Source organism: Selaginella moellendorffii, unplaced genomic scaffold (genome assembly GCF_000143415.4).
Source record: "Selaginella moellendorffii unplaced genomic scaffold, v1.0 SELMOscaffold_3, whole genome shotgun sequence".
Taxonomy (NCBI): domain Eukaryota; kingdom Viridiplantae; phylum Streptophyta; class Lycopodiopsida; order Selaginellales; family Selaginellaceae; genus Selaginella; species Selaginella moellendorffii.
In genome coordinates this window covers 3,567,578-3,582,469 of record NW_003314264.1, presented here as the reverse complement: position 1 = coordinate 3,582,469, position 14,892 = coordinate 3,567,578, and the positions used below count along the sequence as shown (strand labels likewise).

Below are 14,892 nucleotides of genomic sequence, written 5' to 3'. Positions count from 1 at the left end.
TTTGAAATGTTATCCTAATGTCCTAGACTATGGAAAGAAAAAGGATTAATTTGGTAATTAAAGGTATAGTTATATGGTGAGGAAATCTTAAAAGTTAGGAAAGGTTAGTGGATGGGCTTTCAAACCCTAGATCAATGGTGGTGTTGGCAACCACTACCATGAATAGAGAAAAATTTAATAGGGACTAAAGGAGAGGATGGTGTTAATCTAATGGTGAGTAAGACTACTCTAAGTGGTTAAGAACATGGTTAAGTGATTGAAAAATTTAATCACTTACATATATCTCTTTTAGATATTGATGATTGCCTAATTTATAAGCTTGCTTTCTAAAAGAAAGTTGCTTTTACAAAAGTATTGGATTGTATGTCCTCATGCCATTATCTTGAATGAGAAGACAATTGCTTCCATAAACATAATTAAAAGGATTGTTTTTGTCAAGATGCCAATTTGTTGGAAATGAAGGTTGTTGTTATGATTTTCATATGCTCCCATTGTTTTATTGAGAGTTTAGCTATGGAGTTGATCTTCATTGGCCCCTATCAAATTGTCAACAATTTAAGGATTGCATTGCAAGGGCATAATATAGAGGACCATTTATACATATACTTATCTTTTTTAGCTCTTTCCTTGACTTTCCTCTTGATCACTAGGAAGACCACAAATTTTTTCTTAACCTAAAAAAATTGATATAGAGCTGAACAAAATGAACTTGTTTATCTGAACTTACACTATGTATCTTTATTATGGCCAATTAAGAACATGGGAATAGGCTAGACTTTTAAGTAATTTTACTAGTTTTAAATCTGAATGATTTAGATTTAATTTTACCTTTTTGCTTGATTTTGACTTCTAGTTTTCCTTGATTTTATTACAAATAGAAATTTTATTTATCTTATATAGATATAAATTATTGAAGCATATTTAGAGGTAAAAAGAAACCTCTAAAACTTCTTTTAATTTAAAAAGCCTAAATGCTCAGAGTTAAGTGGAAGTGGTTTTATTGATCATAGAGGATTTTTAGATATTGTAAGTTTGAATTTAAGTTATGATGAGATGATGATGCTAAGGTAAAGGGAATCTTGACTTAAAAAGAGTTACTGATAAAAATCAAATGTTGCTAACCATAAAAGAGAGGTCAATGAAAATTGTGGCAAATGAATGTTTTGAGCACAATTGAGAGAAAATAATAGGTGAACATTTATACATTTAAGCAACTATATTTTACACAACTTACTTAATTGCCTCTTGTACATTTTCGGGACACCAAAATAGCTTAATATATTGTGGTAATTTGCCCATTATGGTAAAATTCAAAGCCTTGTTAAAGATTGATTGATTTTTGCTAGAAAGTGTATCTACCAATTTCAAACATTGTAGTTTCTTAAAGTGGGTAAAAGTAATTGAATTGATTGAACCATAAATCTTGTGGGATTTGTGGTCATCCCTCCACGGAACAAAATTTGTGAGCTACCATTCCTTTGTCTGCTTGCTTGCCTTTTAGATTGCCTCCAACATGGGAGATAATTGGTGGTTTCGTGACTGAGTTCATCTGTGCTGTTGTATCCGACCACTCTCTGCAAAAACGAATCTTGCTCGAGGAAGAACGATTTCGATGCTTACGCATCACTTTGGGCACGCGGGGAGGAAGAACCCTAAATGCATCCAACTAGGCGCTGACGTGTTCAAACTTGACATGAGCCACGTCATTATAATGGTAGGGTTTTAGAAAGCGTGTCCGCTCTTGCTGCATTCTCGGTCTGTGCGTTCTCGGCCGAAATCTACTGCACTTGGTCAGCGCTTCACTTTCTTGACAAATCTCTGCACGATTGATCAGTTCTTTGCACGATTAGGGAATATTTCCAGGTTTTCATGGTCGATCAGCAGCGCCAAATGCAGGAGAGCAATGCCGCCAGGAAGATCCGCAAGCAATGCACCATCACAAAGTGGCGCGAGAGCTGGATTGAGCGCTACAAATTCCTTGAGGCCCGCTCATGGATGGATGGCCTAGTCTTTGAGGGACGGGTTATGGCACAGGTGGTCTTGGACTAGAGTTTTCCTTGGCACAATCATGGCCAAGAAGCAAGGGCAAAGATTATAGGGTAGAGTACGTTCTTTCATCACCATGCTGATCTTTTTTGTAGGCTTCGAGAGCAGGGGATGGGTTTTGCCACTTTGCTGCTGCAACTACGTCCTGTCCAAGGTGGACGAGGTGAGTGTTCTGGTATCCTTCTAGACTTGTTTGATTCTGATTTTTCTTTCCAGTTGATGGCCGCAAATGCTGCGACGACTGAGTGGGAGGATCAAGAGGAAACACTGGCACGTCTAACACGTAAGTTTTGGAGAGTTGGATCTCTCTGTTTTTTTTTGGAGAGTAGGAACCCAACCGTTATCCAGGATCTACGAGCGTGATGGCTTGTTTCTCTCGTGACAGAACACCCCAAGTTAACTTACTGGATCTCTTGGACGTGACCAAGATCTTGCTGGAGCTAGTCTACTCCTGGCTGCTGCTTCAGCTCGGGCGCAACGAGCAATCCTTGTTTCTCCTGGACAACTTCGATTACGAGGATCGGCCAGCTTAGCGAGGCTGAGACAAATCCACGATACTCTTTTTTCTTTGTCCTTCTAGGAGCTCATGGCTGCGCATGATACGATTGGTGATGATCATGTATACGGCAGCCATGGTGCGACCACTCGCGGTCCTACAATCGCTCCCGCCGGTGGAAGCGAGCCTTCTACCCCGTCGACGCGAGCGAGTAAAAAAATGTAATAGCAATCTGAAAAATGACCAACTCAATTCCAACAAAAAAATTCCAGAAAGATTACTCCGACAATAAAAGTGGGGTGGTACAATTTTGGCCACCAGATAGGGATATCACTAATTTGTAATTTATTTGAAGTGTTGAAATCATGGTTAATGAAAATTTTCCATAATTTTTTACAAAATCACGGTCAAAAACCAGCAGTGATATGCATTTATAGACAAGACTTGCTTCTCAAAGCACTACAAATAGTAGAAAATATGCGAGCATTAAAAGAGATTTGAAGTTTTATTACCTGGAAACTTGGATCTTCAAAGCGAGGCCAAAAGCAACTGACAAATAACGTTTGGCTACATGAGCCATCTTTGTTTAGACGTTAGCTCAGAGAAAAGCCAAGGTGTAACTTATCAGCTATCGTGGCATTTGCTATTCTAAGCTTTTATATCGTCCAATCACATTTGCTATTCCAGCTTGTATATCGTCCAATCACACTTAGATGATGAAAAACTTAGCAAAAAAAAACAAACATGAATAACATGTCCTTTTCTTTTTAGATAGACTACCACTTCTTTGAGTTGACTGAGATAAAAAGCCTCCCCCTTATGAGCGCTGATAAGTAGCATTAAATCTTGATTAAAGAAAAGTTTAAAGAGCAAGAAATCACAACCGTTGGATTGCAGTACTAAAATACATTTGGATATGATAGGTGTATTCCTTTCCCCTTTCTAAAAAATCCTAAATGCCCGAAAACCACCTCGTTTTTCTTTCATATTTACAAGGAAGTTCCGATGTCGTGAACGCGTCCAGAGGCCCGCCTCGAGCTTGAATACGAATGCCTGCTGCCGATCGAGGACGATCTCTCGGGAGGAAGAGCAGTAGCACCCGCCGGCGGAGTCGACGGTGGCAAAGGAAAAGTTAGCGTCTGGGACCTCAAGATCATGTCCACCATGGACGGAGTTTGATAGTCCCGGCTGTGGGACTCGACGTAGTCGCCCCGAGCAGTGGCACGCTGCCGGAAGTGAGAGCTCTGAGCCGAGAGAATGTAAGCCCGGCCGGAGCGCTCGTACATTTGCCTGTTTGCCATCCTCACCTGGATCTCCGTCAGCTCCGACTCGAGCGCGCTCGAGAGCTGGTCGCCGGCAAGCGACGCGGCCGAGTTTCTGAGAGCCACCTTGGCGCTCTGGAGCGTTTGCTGGGCTCCGACAAGATCGCCCCTGTCCGCCAGGCATCCGGCCTCGAGGATGGTCTCCGCGGTGCGAATCCTGTTCCTTTGCCTATCCACCTGCACGCTCACCACTTGGTTCTCCCTGTTGACGCTGCCTGGCCGGTCTATGGACAGTGTCTTGGTTCTCGTGCGAACCGGCTTCTGGAGAACAGGATCCTTGAACGAGCAATCGACACTGACGATCCCGGCTGAGAGCAGCGGACTTTCGAGCATGGGGATGCGGAACTCCAGAAGTACGTCCCTTTCTTCTTCGGCGTACAAATCTCCCAGTTTGACAAAGCCGCGGGTCCCCTGGTCAGTGATGGACCTCTCGTAGCTTCCTGCCTGGACGCTCTTCACCTGGAGGTTCTCCCCCGCCGTGGAGAAGCAGAGCCGTGCATCTTGGACGACGACACTGAGGAGGCCGCCAATGCACTGAGCGAAGGCATCCTGAACGGCCGTTTCAGCTTGGATGAAGGAGAAAGTACCACCCGAGCTCTCGGCTATGGAATGCATCGTCGCCGAGTCGTGGTCGGCCCCGAAACCAAAAGTGTGGACTGGAAACGAGACGCTTCCATAAGGCATCATCAAGTGCCTCCCAGAGCCTAGCCCCCGACGAAAGCTGCCACCTCTGGATAGCTGGGCATTAGCGCGAGCACCCAAGCTGTGAGTGTCTTGGCCGTCCGAGAGCAACATGATACTTGCGATTGGATTGCGTTCCCTCCTGTCGTCCAAGATCTTGGCACCTTTCTTCAAGCCTTCCGCAATGTTTGTTCCTCCAGTCGAGACTAGCGCGTCAATGGCCCGGAGCGCAAGTTGCTTGCCATCTTCGACCATTCGACGCAGAGGAAACAAGCGCTTTGCGGTTGACGAAAACGCTATCACCGAAAGCCTGTCCGAGGGGCTCAAGTTCCGAATGACGAAGCCCATCGCCTGCTTGAGCAGCAAAAGTTTGGTCCCAGCCATGCTCCCACTCACGTCCAGGACTGTAACAAGATCGATTGGAGCTCGAGAAGTTGTGTTTGATGAGAAAGCCTGAGTGCTTACAGTCTCAGCTGCTGGCCGCTTGTTTCCAGATAATGCCTTGACGTGAACCAGTACCGTAAAATCATCTCGTGACTCGGAGTAGCAAATGCTCTCGACTTCGGGGTGACAGGTTACTTCAAGGTTGCCATCGTCCGAATTTACGAGGTCTGACTCGCTGCTTTCTGCTCCTCCAGCACTCAATTCCCCACCTCCGTCCACTCTCAGAGGCTCGTCGTCATCGAAACTTTGTGGCTCTGGGGTGCTGTTCCTTCTGATTCCTCGAGCACTTGCAATGGACTCATCTAGAATTCTCAGCACGGGATCCAGCCTTCTCAATTCTTCGTCACCGACCTCAGCACCCTCTCCGTTGTTATTCCCTTCCTGCTCAGAGTTCCTGGAAAGACTTGGTCTGGGTCTCGGCGAAAGCTTTTGATCCTTGCCTGCTTCTGGAGGAGCCTGCCAAGGAACCTCCTTCCATCTAGCTCGACAAACAGGACATACCAGATTTCCATGCCGTACATTGGACGCAATACACGAGAAGTGGAACGTATGAGAGCACTCGGCTGTGAAAAGAGCATGGCCAAGTCCGGGCTTCATGGGCTCCAGGCAGATGGAGCACGTACTCTGGGAAAAGAAAACAACAAAAAAAAATCGGCTTTGAGAATTGAATCTGAAGAGAAACAAAAGGAAACAAAAATTGCGACTCCACAAAATAAAGATCATACCCGAGAGAGACGAATGCTACTCCGGAGCAGCTGGAGACGAGAGGGAGACCTTGCAGAAGTATTCGGAGCTCCAGATCTGGGAGAAGGAGAAGGGGACATGGCTGGAGACGCAGCCTGATCCACATCGACACCGCCTTCATCATCAGGATCATGCGGAGCCGAGACGCAAACATGCAGCCCGAGAGCAATTCTAGCCTTTCTCCAGCCGCTAGCCATGCTTGTAGAGCAGGAGAGAAAGAGAGGAAGAACGCCCCTCACTCCTTTCTGCTAGCCATCTCCGTCTTCTTCACTCCAAACGGGAGCATCTTCTTCGCCGCCTCAAGGGGTCAGGCAAAACTGCCCTGTTGGTGCAGCTCACCCATCTTACACCGTCCTGTTAAGTCGAGCGGAAGGAAAACGTGAGCTCAAGAACTTGTCGCTACTTCCTAGAAGAAACCATGGAGAGAAAAGAAGAGGGCCAACGGGGAACTTACCGAAAATGATGAGGCTACCCTCATGTTTGACTGTGTGCTGTACGAGCACTAGCGCCACACACACAAAGTAGCTCCTCCTTATAGGCGAGAGATTCCCTGACCCAAGCAAAAAAAAAAAAAAACAAGGAGAAAAAGAACGAGCCAATCCATCAGCAAGGAGATTAAAACAAATCATTCACTGGAACACAGCTTTCTGAATCCACCAGCAAGGATATTAAAATAAAATCAGTCGCTGGACTGGAGTACAGCGAATGTTAGAGAAAGAACTATAGTTGATAAGCAAGAACACCAAGAACGAAAGGTAAGAAATATCAAGCCCCAAACAAGAAAGACCCAAGAATTTGATTAAAGCAATGGTAGGAAATGCGAAGATCCAGGCCCAGAGAGGAGCTGACCTGTAGCGATGTAGCCAGCAGTGAAGCATGTGGCCGTGCTCCACTAGAATGGAACCAATCGAGCTGCCGCCACTGACGATTTGTTGCTTGCTTGGCTTGGCCCACTCAGCATTCACCCTCTTTCCTCACCTCCTCATTGCGCGATTGATGATCGCTGCTGTGCTACTGCCACGGATGTCGCAAGTTGCGCATTCGCGCGCGGATAATGCTGGGGGATCGATGTGGATCCGCCAGCGCCGGCTCAGCTAAAAATTCTAGGGCTTTGGGGGCAAGCTGACGGAATATGCTCCAATAACTAACGGGCGTGGAATATACCGTTAGCCGGGGGGATCTTTTTGTTTTTGTTATGTTTTTTGTAGCTCTTCTTCCATCTTGAGCCTTTGCTTGAGCGCCTGGAGCGAGGTGAAAACGTCGGGAGATAAGTTGTGTTCTAGCAATTTGCCTTTCATCGAGTATGGCCTAAAGGTCACAATGTTAGATTGGGTGATTGACTCAAGGCGCTTGCTGATATAAACATCACCTGTCGGAATGTAACAGCTGCTCCAATTCTTTCCTCACGTCCTTGATCTAAACAAGCAAACCGAAACGCTCAGGAACTTAAAAAGCCATTGGCTTTAAAGCTGAGCTGAGCGTCTCACCTCTCCAATCAAACCTTTGCAGCTCCATACATACGCACCCTGTCAAAGACCCGAGAAAAAAACCAGTAAGAATCTTTGCAGAAAATAAGCCATTGTTTTGTTCTCTGACTTTCACGAATTTACCGCGCCGTTTGCAACCTGCTGATGAAGGGAATCGGACGTTACGACTCTGATCTTGGGGCAGCCGTCGTCTCTCAACAAGTAGACCTGCCGAAAGATATCAGTCAAAGCGGAAATTTATGTAGCGATGATGTAGGAATCATCAAAAGTACCTCACGCTCGATCCATGAATCGGCGCAAGCGTCGGCCGCAAACACGATGTCAACACTGCAGAAACAAAGCGTAATCAAATCCCAGAGGACAAAAAAAGAAACCAAAAGGAATAGAAAGAAGTCGAGTGGAGTCTACCTTGCTCTGGATTCTCTGTGTGATGGCAGACCCGATTCCTTTGCATCGAAAACAACCACCACTTTCATTCCTGCGAGCTAGAACGAGGCTGCTGTTATAAAGAAGAGAAAACAAAACAAGAGAGACCTCTTGCTGCGCTGAAGGTGACGAGCTCGTCAATAAGCTTCTCTCGCGCACTGAGAAGATCACCTCTTGCGAAGTGTTTCTTTAGCTTGGGCCAGACGCCACACATGTTGTATCCATCCACGAGAAGTACCGGTTGAATTATGGTAATTTCTTTCCCGCAGCTGGATTGGATCACAGCGAAAGTATCGTGAGAAAGAATTCCCCAGCTCACCAGAAAAACTTCTAGCTCAAACATCTTACTCGATCACTTGTGTTGCCGGATCCTCGTAGCTCTCAAAATCCTCAGGCAAACTCTTCTTGTCCACCTTTTTCTTCCTGTAGCTTGTGGCTGGCTTGGCTTGTTTGTTTGCGTTGTTTCCAAGCTCCTGAAAAGAGAACGATACCGTAGAGAAAGAATCACACGGTAGAAACTCTCTCTCACGAGAGCAGGAAACTCTCTCTTGCTTATAGTACCTTGAGCATTGTGAGAAGCTTCAAGCTCGTCTTGACGTTGGAAGTGATTCTCGGCGGCGAGCACTGAGCAAGAGAAGCGCAAGAGATTCTCTCTCTCCGGAGAATGTCGGTGTCAGAAGAATCGACATTACCTTCTGTGGATCGGCGTGAGCACGAATCTGTTGCAATGGCGCCAGATGCGATCGCAAATGCGTCATCGCTCTGCCTCAATCGGCAGCATTGCCGCCTTGAAAATCGCCCTCCCTCTCTTTCGCTCTCGCGAGGGCGAGGGCAAAAAATCTCTCGCCACTGGTTTATATCCAAAATACTTCTTACGTGGTTAAAGCATGGCCATGGAGTTCTTCTTGCGGTTTAGGGTTTTGGTTTTCCCTCGCTCGTCCAGGTATGTTCCTTCCACCCTAGATGGATTGCCTCGGCAGGAAGCATCCATCTCCAAATGCCGCGAGAAATCCAAAGAACAATCACAAACGCAGCTTCCAGTGCTCCGCCAAGGGCCATTTCGCGGCATTCCGATTCAAGGGCGCGGCTTCTCGAATCCAGGCTCGAGCCAACAGCGGCAGCCAGAGGAGTTCTTCCAGCGAAGCGCTCCAGGCGTACGTCAGGACTTACAGCTCGGAAGAGTTTGAGATCCACAAGAGCTCCGTGGAACTTATCTCGTCGCTGCTGAGAAGGAAGAGGCCGGGCGATGATCTTCGGAAGCTCCTGGATGGATGCTCCCGGCTTTTGGACCCGGATGTGGTCGTGGCTGTCATGAGAAGATCTTCCAGGCCGGATCTGGCTATCCAGTTCTTCGACTGGGCCGGAGAACAGGACGGATACAAACACGACGTCCACTCTTACAACCATCTTTTGGATATCCTCGTCAAGAGTGGACACCATTTTCGAACAGGGAAAGTCTACAAGGATTTGCTTCACAGTGGCTGCTCGCCAAACCTGGTGACTTTCAAGATTTTGATCCGCGGGAACTGCAAGGCAGGACAAGCGATGAGAGCACTGGAGTTTCTCCGCGCGCTCGATGAGTTTTCAGTTGCTCCAGACGTTTACATCTTCAACGTTCTCATTCATGGCCTATTCAAGGACGGGAATCCGGATCAAGCAGTGAAGTTATTTGAGAATATGGAGAGCTCGAGAGTGAAGCCGGAAATCGTCACGTACAACACGGTTATAAGTGGCTTGTGCAAAAGTGGAAACCTGGAAAAAGCGAGAGAGCTGCTGGAGGAGATGATCCGGAAAGGAGGGAAGAGTGCTCCCGACATTGTGACTTACAATACGCTGATCAACGCGTTCTACCGAGCTAGCAGGATCCGAGAGGCGTGCGCGTTCCGAGAGAAGATGAAAGCCGCGGGGATCAACCCCGACGTGCTGACTTGCAACATACTCGTGAGCGGGATCTGCAAAGATGGCGACGTTGAAGAAGCTCTCGAGATCTTGGACGGCATGAAGCTCGCAGGCCCGGTTCCCGACGTGATCACGTACAACAGCATCATCCACGCGCTGTGTGTGGCCGGCAAGGTCGTCGAGGCAGCCGAGATTCTCAAAACCATGAGCTGCAGCCCGGACTTGGTCACTTTCAATACCCTGCTCGATGGCTTCTGCAAGGCCGGCATGCTCCCGCGGGCTCTGGAAGTTTTGGAAGAGATGTGCCGGGAGAACATCCTCCCGGACGTGATCACGTACACCATCCTCGTCAACGGGCTATGCCGGGTGGGACAAGTCCAAGTCGCGTTCTATCTCTTGGAAGAGATCGTACGCCAAGGCTACATTCCCGACGTGATCGCCTACACGAGCCTGGTCGACGGCCTGTGCAAGTCGGGAGAGATTGAAGAGGCTCACAAGCTCGTCAAAGAGATGAGCGTCCGGGGATGTAGAACAGGAGTGGTGATGTACAGCAGCCTGGTGAGCGGCTACTGCAGGGCCGGGAACGTCCACAAGGCCAGGGAAATCCTCGCAGAGATGGTCTCCATCAACATGGTTCCGCCGCTCTTCACGTACAACATCGTTCTCGGTGGGCTGATCAAGGACGGGAGCATCTCCAAGGCCGTGAGCTTGATCTCGGACTTGGTCGCTCGGGGCTACGTCCCCGACGTGGTGACTTACAACACTTTGATCGATGGGCTGTGCAAGGCGAACCGAGTGAGAGAAGCTTGCGACTTGGCGGACGAGATGGCGAGCCGGGGGTGTTTTCCAAACGACGTGACGCTGGGGAGCGTGGTTTTTGGGCTGTGCCGGGTGGGAAGAGTGGACGACGCGTGGAGCCTGGTCGTGGAGATGAGCAGGAAGAGGCACGCTCCAAACGTGGTGGTGTATACTTCGCTCATCGATGGCCTGTGCAAGAGCGACCGGATGGACGATGCTTGCATGGTGCTGGATGCGATGCGAGGCCAGGGCGTTGCGCTGGACGATTTCGCGTACAGGAAGCTGATCGTGAGCATGAGCCATGGGGGCCGGGTCGCCGAGGCGATGGCGATGTATGACGAGATGGTGGCGAGAGGCTTTCTCCCCGATGGCTCCACATCCAAGACTTTGGAAGAGGCTGCTATGTCAAACTCTGTTTTTGAGTGGACGAACCTGGAAGAAAACGCTTGGAGCGATCGAGTATGAACGATGGCTCCGCCTCCAAAGAGTTACGTTGTCAAATGCGTTTGGAACGATCGAGTATGAAAGATGCGGAAGAGGCTGCCTCGTTAAATCTTGGGAGGAAGATGTTTGGAACGATCGAGCATTCCAGTCCCAGTTCCGGTGCTGAAGATCTTCTGAGAACCAAGGATGGAGACATCTTAAAAACTCGAAAAGCGAGCTCTATACGGTTTCCAACACTGCTCTATACAAGGCAGAGCTCAGATTCCTTTTTCTTCTCGTCCGCGAGCTCTACTCCACCTGGATTTGTTTCGGCTCCGGCTTGGCGGTCTTTGGAACGACGATAGTGAGAACCCCGTTCTCCACCTGGGCCTTGATCGCCTCCGTGTTGGCGTTCTTGGGCAGCCGGAACTTCCGCATGAAGCTGCCAAACAGGCGCTCCACCCGGTGCCACTTGTCGGTCTTCTGGGCCTCGTGCATCTTCCTCTCGCCACTGATCTGGAGCGTGCGCCCGTGCTCCACCGTGATCTTCACGTCCTCCTTGCTCAGCCCTGGGAGATCGGCCTTGAAGACGTGGGCGTCGGGCGTCTCCAGCCAATCCACGCGGGTGTTGGCGACGGCGCTCGCGTCCCTGGCTACCTGCTTGGAGGGCTCGTTGCCGCCGCCGGACAAGATGGACGAGAGCTCCAGGAAGGGATCGAAGACACCATTGTCATTGCCGTAGAAGAAGAGCGCCATCACCTCAATCTACTTACTTGAAAGCTAGGAGAGACTGTAAAATCGATAGCTTAAAACGAAGCTAATGGAGGCTTGGAAGAGCTCCACGCCCATTTATACCTCGCAGAGTGGCAGATATCTGGTCGATTCTAGTAAGTTCTATTGACAAATCTGGAAGATTCGTGCCAATACTCTTATTATTTTTTCTGTTCTTCTATTCTGATACAGCCACGTCATCAAAGTAACGGAAGGCTAGAAGCAAAAAATTCCCTTGTATGACCACTATATGCTTTGAAGCAAGACACTGACTAGAAACTCTCTTGCAACTCTTCTCCAGACTTGTGCCAGATCCAAAGATTGCACCAGGGCCAGCAGCTGCACCGCTTGATCGCATCCTCCAATGAATTCCGGAGAGATACGTACCTGGGAAACTTGCCGGTGGACATGTATGGCAAATGTGGCTACGTTGACGACGCTTGCAGCGCATTCCAGGCCATCCATGTCAAGAACATCTACTCCTGGAGCTTTCTCCTCATTGCTCACTCCTCCAGCACCACCCAAGCTAAAGAGATTCTTGATATCATGCCACAGTGGAATCCTGTCTCTTGGAACGTTGTTCTTGGAGAAACTGCCCATTACGGGCATCCGCACCCAACAAAGATCTTGTTTGATTTGTCTCCGGAACGAGACGTGGTATCTTGGAAGGCGCTGGCATTTGCGTTTTCAAACTTCGGTCGCCTTTGTGAAAGCTTGTCTCTCTTTGAGAAGATGCCAATGACCAGCTTGGTGTCCTGGAACTCTATCGTTTCGGCGTATACCCGGGATGGGCAGATTGTCTCTGCTCGTGAAGCCTTTGACAGAATGCCCGAGCACCATGTCGTGTCCTGGAACTCAGCCTATGCTCAAGAAGGTGACTTAGATCAAGCAGTGATGAAGAACAGCCCTGAAAAGGATGAAGTGTCATGGACTGTGATGATTTAGGCTCACGCTAAAACTCCACAGCACAATGTGGTGTCCTGCAACGCCATGCTCCATGCGTTTGCTCAGGACGAAGCCGTGCTCGACGCCGAGAGGAGCTGGTCGAGAGGAACCACATAAGCTGGAATAGCCTCCTCCATGCATACGTGGTCGCAAAGAAGCTGGACATTCCTTGCCGAGTGTTCTTCAGAATCCCTCAGTGGTGCATAAACTCCTGGACGTCGATGCTGGTTGGATTCTATCAGGCTGGTGATCTTGAGATGGCCAGCATCTGGTTCGAGCGGATGCTGGATCGAAACGTTGTCTCTTGGAACGTGATGATCTGTGCCAATGCTCGCAGCGGCGATGCTCACCAAGCTCTCCGGTTGCTCAAGCTGATTCTCCTGATGCCGCCACCTGTCCTGTCACTGAATCCCTGTGCTGCCATCCCTGATCTTGCGCAGGGCAAGTTGATCCACTCCACGATTCCAGGAAAGATTTTCTTGTCGGACATCAGAACTCCAAATGCTTTCATCAGCATGTATGGCAATTTGGTCGTGTGGATCAAGCAATGGAGGTTTTTGCAAGGATGAGAGAGCATGATTTGATCACCTGGAACAGCATGGTGCTGTCGAATGCTCAGACTGGGCATACACTCCAAGTGCTCAAGTTCCACAAAACCATGGAACTCCGTGGGATTTGCTCCAACGTGGTTACCTTTGTCAGTGTTCTCACAGCCTACTTCAGATCCATGGTTGCTAACTATGCAATCGCTCCACTCAGAGACCACTATGCAGCATTGTCGATCTCTTGGGACAAACACTTTACCATTGGGCTGGGGAGCTGATGAAGGAGATGCTGTTTGAATTGGAAAGGACCACACTAATAGCACTCTTGGGATCTTGCTAAAGCCATGATGATGTATTCTTGGGAAGGAATGGGTTTATGACAGGAAATGAGGGATTGATTGGGAGTGTAATATTCTGCATATTGAAGGTGGTGGTTTGATACTCTATTGATCAATGCTTTGGATTAATGAAGTGCATGCATAGATAGTTAATTCTTTCATGGTATACTCGTTTCTTTCTAATATAATTTTGTTTGAGTTGGAGTATGTTTGTTGGTATAGGGCTTGTGTGAATTGCATTTATGAGGAGTTTTATGACATTTTTCTGGAGTTGCCAGATGGTTTAGCATAAGATTAACTTAGTTCTTGGAGTTACTCTTTATCATTGATAGTTACTCATACTAGTCCTCCTAAAGATGAGGAAATTAATAAATAGCTTGTTAAATACCTTTAGAAGAGCAAATAAACAAGTCTTTTTGGGCTGTTTCAATAATGATGGTCAAAAAGAAAGATGGTACATTGTGTTTTTATATAAACTACAAGGGATTAAATAATAAGACAGTGAAGAATATCTTCCCAATCCCTCGTATTGATGATTTTCTTGATCATTTATGTCCACATGGCCATCTTTGTGTCACCACAATTCTTGTAGAGGGGAATTAATTGAAGCTTCACACATCATATAAGATAGACTTGATGTAGACAACAAAGAGAAGTCTCTTTCTCTTAAAATTGATAGTAGTAAGTGCTTTTGTGGTATTCAGTATTTTACAAAGATTAATTTGAGGCAAGGGTATTATCAAATTTATATCAAACTAGAGGATGTCTCAAAGATGGCATTCTAGACAAGGACAAGTCATTATAAGTATTTGGTAAAGTTTAACAAATGCTTCTGCGTTGATGAATCAAGTTTTACACTTCACTTGAGGAAGTTTGCAATCAATTACTTTGATGATATTCTAATATTCAACTGTATAATGAAAGAATATAAAATGTATGTGTGAAGCATTTTACAACTTTTGAAAGACAACAAGCTCTACTCAAAATTATCCAAATCCAAGTTTTTTTTAGAGGAGATTGGATATCTTAGGCATTTGATTTTAGTGCATGGTATGAGAATTAATTCTACAAAAATCCAAGTTATGGTTGATTGACATATACCTTTAACAATACATAATCACCATAATTTCTTTGGTATGGTTAGAGTTTTATCCTAAGTAGCCTCTTGTAGTCGAGATAAATGTAAGTGATATTGCTATTGGGGCTATATTAGTTCAAGTTGGCTATACATGAAGCTATAAATTTGATGCCACACAACAAGATTAGCCTACTTGAGATAAGAAATTGTATGTCATGATTGCTACTATGAAGGAATAATGATGTTATCTATATGAATCAAACTTCTATATGGATTCAGACTATCAATCTGTTCAATATTTCAATTGTCAAAATGATTTTTGAGGCCACCTTACTCATTAGCAAGAGTTTCTATAGAAGATGTCTATTATATCCAATACAAGCATGGAGCATAAAGAATAGACTTATGGTGGTTTATAAACTCATCAAATAAATATTAATTGATTGTTA

At 46.9% G+C, this 14,892-nt stretch overlaps 6 protein-coding genes across 9 annotated transcripts; 3 read left to right on the top strand and 3 right to left on the bottom strand.

The window, feature by feature from the left end:
- The first annotated feature begins 1,719 nt into the window (after positions 1–1,719).
- LOC9643634 lies at positions 1,720–2,817 on the top strand. 4 transcript variants are annotated; one of them, XM_024665605.1, is made up of 4 exons: positions 1,720–1,790; positions 1,851–2,209; positions 2,263–2,329; positions 2,395–2,817. In XM_024665605.1, the coding sequence occupies exons 2-4, from the start codon at positions 2,123–2,125 to the stop codon at positions 2,577–2,579; spliced, it is 339 nt and encodes a 112-aa protein (XP_024521373.1). In that variant the 5' UTR covers positions 1,720–1,790; positions 1,851–2,122; the 3' UTR covers positions 2,580–2,817. The 4 variants fall into 4 exon arrangements, 2 of the variants coding, with proteins under 2 accessions (XP_024521373.1, XP_024521368.1); XR_002991121.1 differs by having other exon boundaries at positions 1,740–2,099; positions 2,142–2,209; positions 2,432–2,817; XR_002991120.1 differs by having other exon boundaries at positions 1,740–2,209; positions 2,432–2,817.
- Positions 2,818–3,403: 586 nt separating this feature from the next.
- Positions 3,404–6,740, bottom strand: LOC9643633. Its single transcript, XM_024665563.1, has 4 exons — positions 6,583–6,740; positions 6,188–6,283; positions 5,715–6,087; positions 3,404–5,613 (listed from the first exon to the last, which is right to left on the bottom strand). The coding sequence occupies exons 3-4, from the start codon at positions 5,928–5,930 to the stop codon at positions 3,532–3,534; spliced, it is 2,298 nt and encodes a 765-aa protein (XP_024521331.1). The 5' UTR covers positions 5,931–6,087; positions 6,188–6,283; positions 6,583–6,740; the 3' UTR covers positions 3,404–3,531.
- Positions 6,741–6,866: 126 nt separating this feature from the next.
- On the bottom strand, positions 6,867–8,477 carry LOC9655418 (uncharacterized protein YacP). Its single transcript, XM_002963376.2, has 10 exons — positions 8,339–8,477; positions 8,208–8,270; positions 7,995–8,119; positions 7,755–7,915; positions 7,629–7,698; positions 7,493–7,547; positions 7,344–7,427; positions 7,221–7,259; positions 7,103–7,149; positions 6,867–7,041 (listed from the first exon to the last, which is right to left on the bottom strand). The coding sequence occupies exons 1-10, from the start codon at positions 8,402–8,404 to the stop codon at positions 6,927–6,929; spliced, it is 825 nt and encodes a 274-aa protein (XP_002963422.1). The 5' UTR covers positions 8,405–8,477; the 3' UTR covers positions 6,867–6,926.
- Positions 8,478–8,571: 94 nt separating this feature from the next.
- On the top strand, positions 8,572–11,052 carry LOC9655417 (pentatricopeptide repeat-containing protein At1g09900). The gene has a single exon (XM_002963781.2). The coding sequence runs from the start codon at positions 8,610–8,612 to the stop codon at positions 10,806–10,808; it is 2,199 nt and encodes a 732-aa protein (XP_002963827.2). The 5' UTR covers positions 8,572–8,609; the 3' UTR covers positions 10,809–11,052.
- A 6-nt stretch (positions 11,053–11,058) lies between these two features.
- On the bottom strand, positions 11,059–11,691 carry LOC112342935 (18.1 kDa class I heat shock protein-like). Its single transcript, XM_024665590.1, has one exon. It carries the CDS (start codon positions 11,520–11,522, stop codon positions 11,076–11,078), a length of 447 nt encoding a protein of 148 aa, XP_024521358.1. The 5' UTR covers positions 11,523–11,691; the 3' UTR covers positions 11,059–11,075.
- A 254-nt stretch (positions 11,692–11,945) lies between these two features.
- On the top strand, positions 11,946–13,051 carry LOC112344203 (pentatricopeptide repeat-containing protein At2g35030, mitochondrial-like). Its single transcript, XM_024668515.1, has 2 exons — positions 11,946–12,411; positions 12,549–13,051. The coding sequence occupies exons 1-2, from the start codon at positions 11,946–11,948 to the stop codon at positions 13,049–13,051; spliced, it is 969 nt and encodes a 322-aa protein (XP_024524283.1).
- Positions 13,052–14,892: the final 1,841 nt, after the last annotated feature.

Excerpts from the sequence above, each read along its gene's own strand:
- LOC9643634 (XM_024665605.1), top strand. The coding sequence starts at position 2,123 with ATGCTGATCTTTTTTGTAGGCTTCGAGAGCAGGGGATGGGTTTTGCCA. Across the intron at positions 2,210-2,262 it reads TCCTGTCCAAGGTGGACGAG|TTGATGGCCGCAAATGCTGC; the intron begins GTGAGTGTTCTG and ends TTTTCTTTCCAG. Across the intron at positions 2,330-2,394 it reads AACACTGGCACGTCTAACAC|GATCTACGAGCGTGATGGCT; the intron begins GTAAGTTTTGGA and ends ACCGTTATCCAG.
- LOC9643633 (XM_024665563.1), bottom strand. The coding sequence starts at position 5,930 with ATGGCTAGCGGCTGGAGAAAGGCTAGAATTGCTCTCGGGCTGCATGTT. Across the intron at positions 5,614-5,714 it reads GTAGCATTCGTCTCTCTCGG|AGTACGTGCTCCATCTGCCT; the intron begins GTATGATCTTTA and ends TTCTTTTCCCAG.
- LOC9655418 (XM_002963376.2), bottom strand. The coding sequence starts at position 8,404 with ATGACGCATTTGCGATCGCATCTGGCGCCATTGCAACAGATTCGTGCT. Across the intron at positions 7,260-7,343 it reads AGCAGGTTGCAAACGGCGCG|GGTGCGTATGTATGGAGCTG; the intron begins GTAAATTCGTGA and ends GGTCTTTGACAG. Across the intron at positions 7,042-7,102 it reads CAGCTGTTACATTCCGACAG|GCCATACTCGATGAAAGGCA; the intron begins GTGATGTTTATA and ends TGTGACCTTTAG.
- LOC9655417 (XM_002963781.2), top strand. The coding sequence starts at position 8,610 with ATGGATTGCCTCGGCAGGAAGCATCCATCTCCAAATGCCGCGAGAAAT.
- LOC112342935 (XM_024665590.1), bottom strand. The coding sequence starts at position 11,522 with ATGGCGCTCTTCTTCTACGGCAATGACAATGGTGTCTTCGATCCCTTC.
- LOC112344203 (XM_024668515.1), top strand. The coding sequence starts at position 11,946 with ATGTATGGCAAATGTGGCTACGTTGACGACGCTTGCAGCGCATTCCAG. Across the intron at positions 12,412-12,548 it reads CTCAGCCTATGCTCAAGAAG|GACGAAGCCGTGCTCGACGC; the intron begins GTGACTTAGATC and ends GCGTTTGCTCAG.